At 42.1% G+C, this 17898-nt stretch overlaps 1 protein-coding gene across 13 annotated transcripts in view; it reads right to left on the bottom strand.

The window, feature by feature from the left end:
- Window positions 1-17898, bottom strand: part of nrxn2b (neurexin 2b) — a 661917-nt gene that overhangs the window by 15513 nt on the left and 628506 nt on the right. For 6 of the 13 annotated variants that reach the window (XM_063470250.1, XM_063470249.1, XM_063470257.1 and 3 more), the window contains 2 exons: window positions 13503-13592; window positions 1553-1884 (listed from right to left, as the gene is read on the bottom strand). In XM_063470250.1, coding sequence (XP_063326320.1) covers window positions 1553-1884; window positions 13503-13592 — 422 coding nt within the window. The remainder of the gene's footprint in view (window positions 1-1552; window positions 1885-13502; window positions 13593-17898) is intronic. The other 7 variants (XM_063470251.1, XM_063470258.1, XM_063470262.1 and 4 more) reach the window with 3 other exon arrangements.

Here is a 17898-nt window from a genome sequence, read left to right as displayed (position 1 = left end):
ACTAAATCACAGATCAACTGATTGTGCCAACTGGGCACAATCAAGATGCTGTTGACTGCGAAGGAGCTCTGACAGGTTTTAGGTCCAAAACTTTTTGTTTGTACTTCCGTGGCACCGATAACCATGACTGAGACAAGCGCACCTTCATATTTTGTCAAGTGCCATCAAAGTATTAGTTTGATGAGCCTATGGAGGCCTCATTAAGGCTGACTTTTATCAATGTACAAGAAAGAAAGAAAAACAGTTGCTGCAAAACTAAAAGTTTTCTTTAATCTGGGTGCTCGCAGTATAACTTTGCATCTATTGTGCAGTGGTGCCAACAGCTTCACCTTATCTTTAGTCTAATTGGAACTGCCACATTTACCCAAAATGAGGCACAATAGGAAGGTTTGAGACGATGATAAAAGGACAAAGACGAAGATCTAAACACATTCTGGATCTGCTGATCATGGTTTTCAGGGAAGAGTGTGAGTGGCTCGCTGACTGATCTCAGATATGCCTCTGTGGACATGAAGAGTGCTAATGAACACAACTGAATAAGAGGAAAGCACTAGTAATTGGCACCGTGCTTTTGTGTTTTCCGCGACATCATAAAAGTATGCGATAGAGCTGAAATTGAAAGTATGGAATTGACAGGTTTTAAAGCTTTCAACTAATTAAGGTACAAAATCTTTACAGCGCCAAATATAGCTGACATACAGTACATCCATGAGCATGGGCGACAAGCTTTCAACGCTTCCTCTCATGGCCTGGATCACACTTGTCTTTTTGCACAGCACACAGTTTATAGCTAATGATGCTGGATGTGAGCTGGAGCGTATTCCCCTCCTGGATCTTGTTATTAGGTCTTTTTATGATGGCCCGCCTCTTCCATCTTCTTGCATGTGGGCAAGGAAAAGGTCCCCTACCGTTTGCTAATTGTTGCTTTCCGTGCTGGTAATATGTGCCTTTAGCCCATGTGGATAATCATCGGAGCATAAATCACAGCCTCTCACATGCGCACGATGTAGACTCGTAAATGGAAGTTTATTGTGTCCTAAGTTGTTATGCTCTTTGTGTAGCAAGATTTCCTTCTCGAGATGGTCCTGCCCTCGACCAGCCTCTGGATGAGCAGTGATTTCTAGGATCCCGGTCAGCCACATCTTCTTAAAGAAAATCAAAACCGCAGTGTTGATTGGTCTAATGGATGGATCAAACAGCTGAGGGCTGTTTGACCATCTAAATACAGCTGATGGCTAAAAAAGGGAAACTCGCACAGAGCACAGAGCTGAGAATGTGACTGTTTGACCTTGTAGCTGACATCTGATTTCTTTTGAAATCTCTTCATGTAAGAAGAACCATCTGGTTACTTGGCCATGCTGTTTAATCTTTCAAATATTGTTTTCAGCAGTTCGAGGATTTTTCGAGGACTTTAAAAAGCCAATTAAAACTAACTGGCAATGGTCCATCACAATGCACAGCACCAGAGCATCTTCTTGCCTCGGTGACTCAAACAGCAGCCTTTTGATTTTTCTCTGTGAATCATATAAACAAGCTGGCATCACTAACTCACTTTGCTCACCTGTGTCACACTGTCCCTCATGGTTGGCGAGCGCTGTTTGCGGGTGGTGGTTGTGGCCATGGTGGTGGTTGTCTCCATGATTGTGGTGGACATATCAGCCAGTGGGGTGGTGGAGGTGGTGTCGGTAGTCAGCACCGAGGGCACGTCACCCACCAGCCTCAGGTTGCCCTGGGTCTGGACGTTGGGGTCGCCCTCGGCTGCTAGTTTGAGGACCTGCAGGCCGTTGTAGTACAGGCCTGAGATCTGGCCCTGGAAGTGGCGCCCTTTCTCTCCACCACCGATTTTGATGAACGCTTGGCTGTTGAAGATGGTCAGCTGGCGACCTAATATGCGACAGATGACAAGACGGAGGGATGAAGGAGGAGAGAGAAGCGGAAAGAAGAGAGGTCATGAAAGAGGGGAAGGAAAGAAAGGGGCAAAGAATACAAATCAGGTCATGATCTTTAGGTGAGCTTCAACATGAAACACGGTGAATCGGAGGAGATAGGGGGAGTGTTTCAATCACAAGGGATTTCCTGGGTAACACTTTAGGGAGATTGGACCCTGGCTTGCTGCAGTTGCAGTCATTATGGAGCTAGTCACGTGGCACATTCCCAGAAAAGCACCCTGAATCTGGCAGTCAAATAGATTGCAGGAGCAGTCGCGGATTGACCCTGAGACTGAAGGTTCACAGCAAAATGCATCTCATTTGCCCTGAGATGGAATATATTAGAACAATGCTGGGTCTGTGTCATTGACCTCCAATGCACATGAGCTGCACAATGATAAAGTATCTCTGCCAGAGGAAAAACCATCACCCTGCTTTGTCATCTAAAGGAGGAAAATGAGATTCTCATTGGAAGGAAATGTTTAATTCAGCAGGGGCTGTTCCTCTCTGTGGTCATTACCATTCATCTGGATGGATAGATGGATGAAGAGAGGACTAAGTCAACCGTTTAACCAGGGTCCAATACTAATGTGTCACCAGGTCTTGTGGTGTAGGGGCAGAGTGGGGGCAGTCTGACAGGTATAGTTTTTCTCCCTGTATTTTCTCCAACTGACATCCGTTTAGATTTTATTTTATTCACCTCCTCCCCTCCTCCCCCTCCGACAGGCATGCATCCCTACTGTGCCTGCTTATCCCCAACACTCAGACTGTCACAATCTTTGACCCCTAGTGAGACTCACATGGACATCGGGGAATATTCAGGTTAGAGGAAAACTGTTGGAAGGATGTGGGTTAAAAACAGTCCTTATGAGGTAATTACTCAGAGGAGAAGGATGGGAGAAGCTAAAGAGGTTTTTTATGGATTAATCAATCCCTGCAAGGAAAGAGAGAGTGTGTTTGTTCGTGAAAGGGATACTGCGCTAATGTGTGCATTTGGGAGTGAAATATTGACTCAGTAGACATGGTGGGCTACGAATCTTGGGCCTGAAGGGAGTGTGTTTATGAATGTGGTTGCGTGTGTACGTGTGCATGTATGCATATTTATTACGTCTTGTGCAGGTATGGGAGATTGCTCCTCAGCGCTTCTGCTGGCACTCCTGCTCGGGTAATCTGCTCACAGTGACTTCCCTGCATGTGATTCAGTTAAATAACAAATTCATGCTCTGAATAACTTTCTGAATGCTTGTTTCATGGTTTCAATCAGACTGTAAGCTAGTGACAACTTTCTTCTCATCAGACGCTGGGGACAGGCCCAGCTCCCATTTGCTTTCAATTAGGAGAGCTGAGAGGGTTCTTCATCACTATAATTATAATTTACTCTTCATCTATATGGGTGTGCTTATTTTGACCTGTTTATAAGATTCAGGTGTGCGGGAATATCAGAGGAATTATGTCAATGAATGCTTGTGTTGGTACGTAAATGTAAAACTGCATGTTTAATCTACGTGTGTATGTAGACTCTACAGAAGTGCTGAAGACATAAATCTGTTTCCTCGATGAGGGCCATTACACATGTCAGCCTATTATCAGATCATTAGACCCACCAGGGTCCCACAAGGGACTACGCTCCTGTCCCCTAACTCTATAATAATGAGACTTAATGTCTGGCATATGCGCTGTTGACATAATATCTGACTCTTATTTTATTATATCATCACTTAGCATGTTTAGTGTGGGAGTGATGCTGCAATAAATAGAACAGGAAAGGATGAACAGACTGTTAAACTATGAACATCAGCCGGGAAAATACAGGAGAAAATACATGCACGTGTATACACAAAGATTCACTTTAAACATCAGGACTGAACACGCGTGCGCACACACACACACACACACACACACACACGCTTGCACTAAAATTTTAGCCCACATAATTAACCCCACCCCACACACGTTCACAAATCAGCCCAGAAGGTCTCCATTGTAAACATCTTCACTTGGACTGAAAGGGTCATAGAGTGTGGACAAGTTGAAGACATGGTGTTTTTCTATTGTGTGTGATGTGAAACTCCAAGTCACAAGATGGTCTGTTCAGATAGGACAATTTACTCCGCAGGAGTTAAGTGTAATGGTGGCAGAGTTACACTCTGAGCCAGTGACACAGTCATAAGTAAGCTATATTGACAAGCGGCTTATGATTATGATGTAGAGTAAGGAGGATTAGTAATACCTCCTAGAGTCACTGCACATGCATTCATGTATCATGACATATTTCTTAAAATGTCCAAGCATGCGTTGGGTGACCTATTTAATGCCTCTCTTTGTAAAAGAAAAAAAAAGCCTCGAGCACATGAGAGTACTGTGGCCATTTATGTGCTCATCCCATATGAGACAAAGAAAGCCAAGAAGAAAGGTGCCCTCTAGACTAGATGAAGGGAAATCAGTGTTTGTTTTTGTAGCTGTCTGCTCAGGATGAGACTCTAACAGGGCCTGATGAAGTTATTGTTTCAGGGTCTGCCGGGTCAAATCAAAAGTGACATGTGGTTTTAGAACCAATTTTGGCGGCAGGCGTAAGTGGGGCGGGGTGGAGGCGAGGAAGGATAGAAAGAGAAGCCTCTGCAATGACAAGCAATCACGGTGCTTAATATGACAGAGCTGGCTGTGGCGCTGCTGCAGAGAAGAGGGTGTGTGTGCATGTATATAATAACTTATGAAATGTGCCAGTGAAATGACCTTTATGTGTGTGATAGTTGGCCTTTTCAAGTAGTGTCTATTTCCTCAACATTTATTTACATACACCTCTCCCTCTGTGTGTGCGCGTGTGTGTGCTTGTGTGTATTAGGCAGCAGCACAGCACACATGGGTTACACATTGATGAGGCTCTGTTTCACCAATTTCAATGTGTATGGATGTGTTTTGCCTCTCTCCACAGGAATTTTAAGGTGATGGGCATTTAATGGGCAGAGGCTTGACGATGGAAGCAGCTGGATAGGGGTGGCTGTAGGGTGGGGTGGTGGCGTTGGAGGAGCTAGATGGATTTGGGTGTGTATGTGCGTGTTTGTGTGTTGGGACGAGGGGCTGACAGCCAGCCTTTCATTATAATGGGCATCCGCAGCCATACACAAAGCCTTAATTAACTGCAGTGCGGAGACCAGAATGGTCAGACTTCTGTAATCAGCTACTGCAGAGACTGAGCGGAGTTCATACATCTATCCCTCTATCTGTTTATATACCCATATGTCTGAAAATAATTTATTTTTTAAAGATTTTAGAGTGTGAGAAATACGAGCAAAAATAATGAGTGCACTGTATGTACATTTAGTGACAGAGATGTCTCTAAATGTAATGGATGCTAATGGATGCTAACATGTTGATGTTAAGTAGGAAAAATGTCTTGTTTGACAGACTCACAGTTACAACATCTAGTACCGAAACTTCAAAAACTGCACTTCCCGATATATTCCCATTCTAAAATGCTAAACTTCACAGCATTAAAAAGCTACAGCTTAATAGGTGTAGGCTATTTAACTGGACCTCTCAACAATGTTTGTAGTGTTGGTGCCTTTTAAAGCGTTTTTATTGAAATTAAAGTCCAAGAGGTTTGAGTTTGTTCAGTTTTGTTAGTGAATCTCTGGTATTAACATGTTAGCTAACACAAATAAACTACATGTGCTTTTGCAGTTCTCCAAAATTTGAATGTTAAAATCCAGTCCAAATTGGATGTACAGTCTCTGGTTTTAGCATGCTAGCTATTGGTAGATAGCAAGAAACAAGGACTAGCTGAAGGTGAAAGACTGTCTCAAACCATTATTGTGCAATGTACTGTTTATAAGGTTGGGGAAAACTGCAGTCAGCTGAGACTGAAGAGGTCGCTTGGATGAGTGACAAAACGTTTCTCCCATTGAAAACACTACGTCCAGATGAACAGAATCAGCCTTTTGAGGTCTCAAACCAGAGTATTTCATGCCCGATTATACTGCTAAACTTCACAGTCTGGACTAAGGATCAAAATTCTTAGAATTCTTAGAATTTTCAAGGAACACATGGAAGGCAACAGGGTATTCATCTGATAATTGTGATCTCAGGCAAAAATAATGGACCAACAAACACTGTCATCTAATGAGCCACCCTACCAGGATGGCTAAAAGCACAGATTACTATTAAAGCTATAGTCGTTCAGTACCAATTGAACATGGAAATTGATTTTAATGATCAGTTTTCGCACCACCAGAGCAGAAAAATCTGCACAACCATCCATCTTCTTCAGCTATGTTCAACCTGATATCTACAAATAGCTGCCAAGGTAGTCTTAGCTACGTAGCTTTATGTGCAACTATAAAAAAGGCTTTATTTCTTGTAAATGCAGATGGTGCCTTATTAAGAAACGCAAACTGAGAGATCAGACCAGTTTGGGCCTGTTTTTAGTGTATTCTCTCACTGTCACTCTGAGAGAAAAAACAACATAATGTTATGGAACGATGAGATGTAATTCTTTCCTTCACTACATACCTATATTTAGCATAAATAATGGCCCTTAGATTTAAATCCATAGGCTATGTATTTAATGAACAAATAGGGGAATACAGACTGTTGGTATGCAACATGTCTATACATGTTGCATACCAACAAAAAGCTGTTGGTGGTGAAGTGATATGGATAGAAATATGCTGGAAAGCAACATTATCTAGGAGCCTTATGATAGCAGTTACATAGATGCAATATATATATCATATCCCATACAGGTATATCGTGATTACATGTGAATCCCAAGGCAGTTAGCCATTGAGATTGTTGAGATGTGTATCTTTTCCCCCCATTTCTAAGGATACTGTAACTAGAAATGATGCATCTTGGAAAACCTCCAGTTCTTCAGCATCACATCCTGGCAGCAGCTCTCTAAACAGGTGATCGGGGTAAGAAAAGGTGGGAACAATTCTTTCTAAAGGTATTATAAGCAACAATCACAACCCCCTTCATCCTGTCTTAGCTGATAGGTAATCAATATGACAGGAGATGTGGACTCCCTGCTATAGTACACTTTACCCCAGCCTGCAATATTATCACAGGGCTTTTCCTCAGCAGTGTCTTCAAACAAAGCATATATATTTTAATAAAACAAAAAAATGCTTGAAGTAAATTAGCATTATAAAAATCTATACATGTATAATTTACTTTCTTTTAATGCTGGCCACAGGGAAACTCCTGAGTAATCTACCCAAGCCTGGAGAAAAAGAGATGATAAAGAAAGGTTGGACAGAGTCTTGGAGAATGGGGACATAAGAGATGACAGAAGCGAGGGAGGATGACAGACGAGGAGGACAGTGAAAGAGCAAGTGTGCATGAGGACAGAATGTCAAAGAGACAGAGCGAGGGCACGAAGGGTGGGATAGAGAGAGTGCATGACAGGCTCGATAAAAAGAACAAGAGGAATGATGCAGTTAAAGAGTGGCTGCAGAGACAGACATACAGTAACACACAAGAGTAAGACGGTAAGAAGCAAGCAGAAGGGAGAGTAAGTCATGTAGTGAGATGAAAGGCAAAAGGAAAGGGGGAAAAAAAGAAGAAGAAAGTGCAGTGAAGTGCTTACTATGGATATTAAACGATCACAGGAAGCACTAGTGAGTCACCTCCAGCTTTGCACCCTGATTTTCAAGTATAGCCACTTAATCACATGGTTAACTTAGTTATAACAGGGTTTTATATCTACCTTCCTTGACTAATGCCAAAGCTTCCTGCTGTGTGTATCCCCACAAACCTGCTGTTTGACCACAGAAGGTGCTCATAAAGAGGACGTAGGGATACATTAACACAGAGGTGGTGAGAATACTAAAATAAAATACCCAGCTGTCAAAAACAACATTGTAAAAACGGACCTAAAAATTGTAAAATTTTGTGATTAGTGATAGATGGTGTTAAATTTGTCTTCCATTAGTTATAATATGGTAAAAGTGATTGAACTGACACTTGGATATTTCTAATACATGGCTAAATACAAAGTAGGTGGTGAAAAGAAATTCCCAGAAAAAAAGCCAAACAGTCCATTTCACACAGTGATTCTATGTGCACACTGACTCTAAGACTGGGTGGAAATTGCAGTGGGCCTAAGTGTCTTTACTTCAGTAAGAACTAAAAATAACAATACAATAACAATAACTGAAATGATAACCAAACATCTATCAAAGAAGGTTTTTGCAATAGCTACAAACACCGTTAATATCTTGCATGAAAAGTATAAATGTATCCTTTTTGTGTGCCTGAAGATACAATGCAGCACCTGATTGCACATTTTAAATCTTTTATCTGGGCACTAGTTTCACCGCAGTCTAATTTCTCTTTGATAAAGATTACCTCTTTGACCAAAAGTAAAATGCTCTGAAGCTGTAAAAGCACATTTCTACCTTCAGTCTTCCTCAACTAGAGAGAAATGGCTTGTCACAGATGAGCTGTGGTCAGTAATTACTATCTATGTTGAGCCAAACTGGGGAGTGGGCTGGTTTTAGGCCACGCTTGGATTGCTAATGCACAGATTGCTTGTCGGAGGCAGAAAAATAATGGTTGTATGTCTGTTACAACCCTCAAAATGTATGTGGAGAGGAGGGGAGGGGACGGCGGCCTGGCGCTGTGTTCTAGCCAGGTTTAGCCCTTCCTCTGCCTGTGGACCTGAAGCAGGAGGGAGGCAGTGGGAGAGTGAAAGGAGTGGATGGTGGTAAAGGATGATCTAAGTGTATATGAGGGGATATGAAAAGCACTGCAGCTGGAGAGAGCAGTATCTCTCTCCCACCACCGTCATCATTACGCCTCTCTCATCCTCCTTCTACTCCTGTTATCTCACAGAGAGGAGGCATGCCATATGGTTGCAAGAAGCTTCTATTCCGAATGTTTTCTCTAGCAGGGTGGGAGGGATGGCCCAGAATTCACCTCTGTCAATGCGCTCCTTTTTGACGTGCAGAGTGCAAACTTGGACCGTTAGCGTGCAGAGTCTGTATGGGTTTCTGCGCACAAATCCTTCATGCGCCTGCAGAATTTAGAGTATCCATATCAACAAACATGAACTCCCCCATTTCCATTTTCTTCTCCAAAGAAAAAAGGATAGGAAAGGATAAAGTCGAAGAAGGCAGGAGCACAATGGGGGTGGGGTGGGATGCTGACAAAGTCGATTATGAAGCGTTCCCAAGTTATCTCCTTGGTGCACAGCTCTCCTTGGTAATTAAGAACGTTTTGCTTTTTTACTCCCCAGAAGTTGGGCTGGTTCGGGTAGAACACTATGAATTAATTGTGTTTGACAATGGCGATGAGGGGCCAAATGCAGCATGAAGATAGACAGAAAGTCTTGGGAGGCAGAGTGGAGCCCTGAGGTCCTTGAAGGAAGCTCTGGGCAGTGAGACTGTGACGGTGCAGTGAAGTACTCTGGAGACAGTAGATTGGATGCAATCAGATGTGGCTCTATATCTGATCCTACATCTGTATGTGGATCTTAAACAAGTGATACTGTCGAGGGAGAGACAAAGAGAGATAGCACGGTGGTTAGCTGGGTACAGTTTTCTTTCTTCCTGTTCTCTCCAGCTGTGACTGTGCTGTTTTTAGGCCATTTCATGGTAGGGGACCATGAAATAACAGTAAAGAGTCCCTTATTTCAGACTAAAGAGACGTGTTCTCGCTGCCACTTCTCTTCTCATGAGCAAGCACGTTAAAATTCATTCCGCCTCCCCCTACTTCTCTCAGATATGGCTGTAATAGTGCAGCGAGATCAAATGAGAAAACAAGATAGTAACTCTGCGGGATGCAAAGCTTATGATGGAGTTACTGAAAGACAGCCTCATATGGATTTACTCTCAATTGACTGCTGCCAGATGTGAGAAAATCTCTGAAATGAAGCTGGGATCATGAATAGCAGCCCTGGACCAATGCCTGGCCTGGAGATTTGATTTGGGCTTTGGCACCACACCAAGCGGAGGGCACTTGATTGCTTTCACTTTGGGAATTGGGGCGCTCGCACCAAACCATTAAACACTGAATGTTAAACCTAGTTCTAGCGTTTTAGCCTGCAGAGACCTGGTATCCTAGTATTCCTCCCTTCTTCTACTCCCTGCACTTGTGTAGCTCAACTCCAGGCTTGATTGTCAGGCTGCCGGGGAGCTCTAGAGGGATAGACTCGTTGCCAGAAGAAGATGTTCCAATTCCTCTGGGAGCTTTTTTCGCTTCGCTTCCTTCCTTTTCACATCTGTTAAAGTGAACACCTACGGGAAATTGATTCTTGCCGGTTATTTGTACTGTTTATTTTCTAGTGGAGCTCCCTGATGAGATGTGAAAGCTGCGACACATATTTATTGTTTCTAGCAAAAAAAAAAAAAAAAGGGGGAATGCTTGCCAAGTATTTTTCTTTTTTTGGGTAAGGTTGGCATTGGTGGTCAGAGGAAAAAGGAGCAGGATGAGAAGGGTAAGAAGGGAGAGTGAGGGTTAGGAAAGGCAGACAGAGAGGAGAAAACTTGGGATGACAGACCCATCACAAGAAGAAGAATAAGGGGACACATGTGAGGAAGTTTTGTCTCGGCTAGAGCTGTTGCAAACTTTTGGGACTTGGGATTTTTCCCCTCCATTGGGTCTCTGTAATGGCTGCCGTTTTGGATTTAGTCAGCAGGCACCGAGTTGGCCAGAGATGCTAACTCTGATCTGCCTCACACACAGTTGGGGAGATGGGATAAAGGCTTCAGAATGAGATGTAGTGAGACAGTGCAGCGCCACAGCACAGCTCTCCTTTAGGACACTTCTGGCTCCAGTGACTTCCATTATATCCCGGTGTGACTAAAATACTGATTTGTGATAGCGAATGCGGGCGATTAGCTCTCTTATTTTTACTTCTGTCCACATATGAAGGTAATAGCACGTTGAGATTTGTACTTATAAGATCTGAAAGATATGGAGGTTTTCCGTGCTTGGTGAGTTTTACAGAATTGATGAAACACTAAAGGCACTTGAAGAGGAGACCCACGGGGCTGATTGTTTTCCTCGCTCTGGTCAAGAACCCTGAAACATGTAAAGACCCTCTGAGGCGCTGATGTAAGAAAAATCACTAGAGACCAGAGACCATAAACCCCATATTGGCAACACAGCCTGGACCATTACAGGCCATCCATTTCAGAATGAATGATCCCGGCTGTTTGGCACACACACGCACACACACATGAACCAGTGTGTAAGTCTTGTTCAAGCATACCACTCACCCTGCATAGCAAATACACACAGAAGGATACATTAAAATACATCAATCTCTTTAGGAGTGAAAACAATAAATGTTAAAGGGACCTTCATTTACTTTTGCTTAGACACATTTTGTTGAAATGACCCAGAGCAGCTGTGTCACTGCTGAATTTGGCCTTCAGTCATTTGCTTTGTTTTAACCCTCTGAGTTTTGCTTTACATCAAGATGGGGACAACGGGAAGATGTTGCCACTTGGAGATTTGTGTCTTTTAGCAGGAGTTAGAACATTGTTAGCTTCGTATTTAGTTCTTGTCCCGAACGACTGCCGTAACCTGTCCAAGTTCTTCCAGATACCAGCATCCAGGGCAAATTATGTTCAAAGATTAAGCATCGTTTATAACATGGTTATAACTGAGGGCTCTCTGAATTTTGTCACCAGCGGGGCAAAGCTGGGAAATCAGTCAGATCGTTTCAATTTAAGAACGCGGACGACGTAACAGCGAGAGAAGCCCCCAGCGGTTAGTGTGGGTGGAGTTTGATTTGCTGTTAGGTGGTTAGATTCTGCTTAGAGGTTTCTTAGCTTAAATCTCTCTCCATGTCCTTATCAAAGCAACAAACAGCTTTAACCCTTTGAGCTTAGCAATGTCCTCTAATCCCAATTCATTATCTAATCTAGTTACAAACAGCATCTTCCAGAGCCACTTCGCCTCTTCAGTCTGTGACGTGTGTAAGACGTTCCTTTAATGAATCCCATAATATTAACCAATAAAAGACCTTGCAGATTTTTCCCCCCCCAAAATGCATCCAAAAATGATCAAAGCCTGCACTTGAGATTTAATGGGTGTTTATTTGTTTATTTCTCCTGCCTACTTTCTGCAAAAGCTCTCATCGAAATGATTGGATACAGGCTCATATCAAACTATAGAAGAAAGAGAATAATAGATTCAGTTTAATGCTCAGTCTCTTTAGAGTTTCATAGCATGCACAAATCATTTCATAAGTGGGTAAGTCATTTTTTATTGATCCACTTTTTCATTCAACTTTCATCTCCCAAGCCTTTTTAATTCTGATTTGTGTCCTAACTAACCTCAGCAAAAGTGCATTCCCCGGCATGTCAGAGGAGAGCACAGAAGTCAGTTTTCCTCGAGCTAGAAATGAATGCAAGGATTGTTTTGTTTCCATGAAATAAATATGCAAGCACTTCATTTATCTCGTTTGTCTGTCACATGAATACTTCATTTAGCTCTCGCAGACAAATTTTATCTTCTGAATTCATGCGTGCATGTTTTATCGTTCACAATTCCATTTCAGGAACCCCTAAAGGTATCTGGCCTCAAAAGCTTAATTCATGATAATTGCAATACATCTCTTATGCAAATAGTGAAGCTATTGCAGATGTTACTGTAAAGTCTTAGATTCTTATCCTTGTACTGTTTTTTTTTATAGTTTGCTAGAGTTCCGTGTGTGCTAGTTACCAATAAAAAATTTGTCTCTGAAGTAGAAACTCAACTTATTCTTCTTTCTTTCTTTTTTAAAAAATAAGAATCAACCACCTTCAGCAGCACAAACACGCGGCACAAGACAGAGAGGTTGGGACATTCAGCACTCAAAGGGTTAAAGAATTGTCACTTTCATGGCATCACATTACAAACTTGTGGCTCAAGTTCTGTGTAACGTTGGGCGAGAAATGGAGCCCACACGCTGAACAAACACAACAGTCCCTTTAACTTTTAGTGACTTTCATGGGGATTCTTTTCCTTGAGGATCCACTGATAGTCATTCTTTTCTTTTTGCTCTGTTTTCATGAGTGATTAGTCAGTACAAGTTCACATTCAGCCAACAAAAGACACATGAAAGAAGCAAACGGATTCACTAGGTTGTTTACATGTGGTCAGGTTATTACGGGGTTATGTTGGGTTATTCGGGAGTTATTTCTCTGAAGAGATGCAGCCCCAGTTTAAGGTGCTTTGGATAAGGTCCTTTTGATATCTCCAAATCAATACTTCAGAGGAACGAAAACTTATAGAAGGTAATTGTTTTTTGGAATGACAATTTTTTGTCACAGTGAACAGCTTTAACTGACAACTAGATATAAAACTGAGAGGAAAAGAAAATATCTTCTGACAATACCTCATTTGCAGCGTGGCTTCCCATCACTGGAGATAAAGAAAAACTTCAAAAGAATTAGCTAATTATATATCAGTCAGTCATTTTCAGGCTTTTAAAGTCTGCACTGGGTTATAATGGACCCACAGTCGTGTGAAAAAGCCAGATCGTATTCACCCTTGATGCTTGGCACTGCACCTCTTCCAGAGTGGTGGTTAACGGTAGGTTAGGCAGTTAGATCATTAGTGGAGTTAAAGGGATTTTATTACCTTTGTCGAGTAGCCACTCGTCAACTACCCGACCAAGTCGGTATGGGATTCTTTGTCTAGCAATAGCCAGGCGCTCATTATCAAAGTTCCCTTTAAGAAATTTGGAGAAGACAAATTAAGAAAAGGTTACACAAATCTGGAAGTTGAAAGGTTAGAGGTTAGAAGGGCAACATGGCAAATGTTTAGCAAGTTATGTACTTTAAATCAGCTTTAGTTAGGACAGGAAGAACTTGTGGATGTGTTTTCGGGCTGGTTTGTTTGGTTAGACAAGTTAACAGCATTCTAGTTACCTTGAATTTTAAATGATTTTTTTAATGCACTAACAAGTTAAACAGATTTATGAATTATTTAGATATAGTATGATTACATTTGTGGAAGTGCTAACTTATAATAGCTGTCACAGAGTCACAGAATCAGCAGTCAGTAAACAACACAGTTATTACAGTATGACATAATAAAGCAGAAAAAAGATTTCCCATTGTTATTTCACATGAGCATGACATAATCACAGAGAACTAAAACACATTTCATGGTTGTTCCAAGGAAGACATATTTAAGTTCCTGCCGCACACAAAGCATTGCTGATTAGCAAACCTCCACCTCCTGGCCCAACAGGATGGCATTCTGCCTGTGGAGCGTCACTTCACTTTACATCCAGTTACTCCACTCCGACTAAAGAGAAAAAAGATTTAGCAAAACTGTCAGCACTGAGTTTTTCTCAGGTTTTTTTCTTCCTTCTTATGCATTAATGGAGCACTTCTCAGTGGCACTTGGCAATTAGCATCACTTCATCAACGTGTCAAAGAAGTTTCATTGCTGCTGTGCAAACTTATTATCCCTCACTTCACTTCAATCAACCTCAGGGTCATACGCTGTACCTCTTATAGCACTGTCAACAGAGACAGAGCTGGAATTAGGGAAGACGAGGGCTGATGTGACCAGACTTGGGGTTTTAATAAAGTCTAATGCGGTGGTAAAGTCAGAGGATTAATTAGGAGTTTTATGTACGTCAAACAGCAGCCTTTGCCAAAAACCTGAGAGCTATGCTAGCTAAAATGAGGTCAGGGAATCCCCTGGTGTCCTAGCAGAGGGATAAAGTTCTGCGAGTGGTACCAAAAAATGAGAATCACTAAAGTATATGTATTGATGTAGTATATACACCAATATATAAAATATATGACATGTAGGAATGTGTCCAAAATGCATTACTTGCTACAGTCTGAGTGGGAAAAAAAGAGTGGACATAGATTGAATTGGAGTTTATAGCAGGATACTGACAGGAGATGCTGATGGAATTATCTGCAGAGAGATGAGTCAGGGATTCAGGGAAGGTTTGGGAACAGTGTCTAAACGGTAAACACTCTAAGCTTAGAGTGCTACATCCTGCATCCTCACAAGTGTACGCTGATTTTGCCCCAACTTCCCCCCCCCTTAGCACCACCCTCTGTGGTGCTGCAGTGATCTAAAATAGACCACCTCTCAGTTCTGCAGTACCTACATCTACTCCCCAGGGGTCTCTCTACCCACGCCTGCCTCTGTAGAAATGGCTCACATAAGCAAGAGGAGGTGCGTTTCCACGTGCACATACTGTATATGAAGGGAAACAGTTGTTTGTGTGGGGGGCAGAGGGTGAAAAGATAATGAAATTTGAACAGAGAAAACGCACGGAGAAGGAAGAAGCCTGGGATAAATGATAGCTGGCACATTGATGACGAAAATAGGAATTTTGTCTGGAATTTTGTCTTTTTAGTGACTTGAGATCCTCAAGTCATGAACCTGATCTTTTTAAGCAGGTTAACATTTGGACCATCTGTGTTTTCTTTCTGAAACTGAAATTAGTCTAAATTGAAAGGAAATGTTCATGCAGCAATTACACACATGTGTTCACATTGCACTTAAGATTATCCAGGCACAGCTCTGACTTCTGGAAAACCAGTACGGCAATTAGAGTGCACACACAACCCTGGTTTTAGAAATGACACGGCCACTCTGCTGCAATCACTGAATTAGAGAAGGAGAGACAGATGCCGCTGGCAGCAGAGAGGGACGAGGGGAAGATGGGACAAATGAGAGGGGTGTGGTGGTGATGGTGGGGGTTGCAGAAAAACGGCGATCAAAATAATAACAGAGCGAAAGGAAAATTGTGGGAGGCAGTAGTCCTTAGTGAGATGAATCAATTGTGTGCATGCATGTTCTCCTCCTACTGCCACATCTGCCATCTCATCCACAAATCCTGACTAAATCTCCTCCCTCCTCTAACTTTCACTTCTGAATCAGCCACTTCCAGCAACACAATCCAATACAAGATCCCTTTTACCAGCCAAATAATTTGTGGATAATGATCATCCACCGGTACTTCTCCCTCTAGTGGCAGGTGTTTCACACTACATGGCAAACTACTTCAAAAATGGGTTCACCCTCCTCATCCTCTGTGTCCTCTCCATGAAAATGTTCCTTTCCTTTCTTGTTTCCATCATTCTTTCTCTAATCCCTTTCCTTTGTCTTACTCACTTATCCATTTCCTTGTGCTTGCTCCTTTCCATCTAACTGCTCTTCTTCTCTGCTTGTCCTTCCCTTATTCTCAAACAATCCTTCAGCCACACTTGGTGCTGTCCTTTTTCTTACCTCCCCTTGCCAAAACTCCTTTTGATTTCTTTTTTTGCTAATAACTTCCATGCCCTATTCTCCCCTTGCACCTATATCCCTCCTTTTCATCTCCTGGTTCCCTCGTTCTTTATAAATTCTTCCTCAGCTACTATTTTTCTGTTCTTTCTCCTTCTATTCGCTATGCACTGCTGTCATTTCTTGTCCATCCAAACTCACCATTACTTCTCCCCTTTCCTCACATATCTCTCACTTGCCCCGTTAATTCCCTGCCTTTGTTTTGTTTTATTTACCTTCACTCAATTTTACCTCTGTATTCTTCATTTCCCCACGACGCAGCAAGTTTATTACTAGGATATTAGATGTAGTACTCAGGCACTTCCACACAGTCTAAGTGTGTGGCAGACAAAGTAATAAATGCTTAGAGTGTAGAGTGTATACTGTATGTAAATGTGTGTATTCCTTCCCTGGTGAACAGGAGTGAGTGACAACAGCCTCATCAACAACCAAAGACAGCAGAGAAATCAACAAGGATGCTTTTTATCTAACCACTCAGAACAAAAACAAAAAAAAGAGGGACAAGAGGAAGAAAACAGAATCTGATGGAAATCACGACAAACAGAATTTGACTATAAATTTAATTTCAGCAAAACATATGTGCAGTGGCAAGGGAAAAAAAGTGGCACAACGTCCTGTTGGACAGGGTTTTTTATGTCCTCTACACTGTAATTTCTAAAACCCAAATTCCTCTGTGTCCTGCTTGTGTGTTTGCATCTGTTTGTATTCGGATCCTTAGAGAAATAAGTCATTCTGTGTGAAACAGTGACGCTTCTCCCTTCTCGCTCTTCTCCCCACCAGCTGAAGCCTGCTCTGCATAAGAATGCGGAGGGGGGGATAGATTAAACAGCTGGGCCCTTCTCCTCTCCTTCTCCACCATTATCGCACTCACTCCATTCCCAGGACTGTTCTCTTCGCTTGATATGAAAGATGGAGGAACAATGCTATCGTACCTGGTGCTCAAGTAAAATCTGATATACAAGAGAGGGAGAGAGTGATAAACTAGTAAATCCATCAGTGGTTCTATTACTTTGAGGGATGCATTTTTTTTCCTTTTATAGCCAATGTTCACCAATGAAAAGCAGTGTATCAGATATAAAGAAATACTCCCTTAAAAGGTGCACACAAGGAATACAGTTTAACAATATAATAACCCTGAAAGTCTTTGATGCACTCAAAACGGTCTAATGAAATGTAGGATCATTGGTTTTTGGAGCTTTATTCATACTAGGACCAGAAGCGAGGCTCTATTAGCCTTCGTTTACCTGATTTGTAAGTAAGCACTACGTCCTCTAATAATCTAACATAATAATGTGGAATAATATGGTAATGAATGGATTTGTTATTGTTGATTTCTATGTTAAATAATAATGTGTAGCAGACACAGGTCTGCGCTTTATGTCAAATATGAGCCTAAGCCTATACTTCATGCTTCTTCGTGTTTAATAACTGTACAAGGTGACATATTTGTAAGTCTTGTATTCATAAGGCATATGACATATGGAATAAAAACCTGTGTATTTTAATCATGGGTGCAATCACATCCCAGGGTGAGCAGCACAGCGTAGTAGACTGTGCATATGTCAACATTAGCGGCTGGACCACAACGCTTATGTTTGTATGTCTGCCGAGCTGAGCTGAGCTGAATGTGTCACCTGAGTTTCAAGTCTCATTCCGTCCTCCCTGAAACACTGCTGCTGAGGACAGACATGTGTCTGCCACCTGGAGCATTGGC

The sequence above is a fragment of the Pelmatolapia mariae genome, linkage group LG3_W (genome assembly GCF_036321145.2).
Source record: "Pelmatolapia mariae isolate MD_Pm_ZW linkage group LG3_W, Pm_UMD_F_2, whole genome shotgun sequence".
NCBI classification, from domain to species: domain Eukaryota; kingdom Metazoa; phylum Chordata; class Actinopteri; order Cichliformes; family Cichlidae; genus Pelmatolapia; species Pelmatolapia mariae.
Note: the sequence above shows the minus strand (reverse complement) of the source record. Positions and strands in the feature narration are given on the sequence as shown.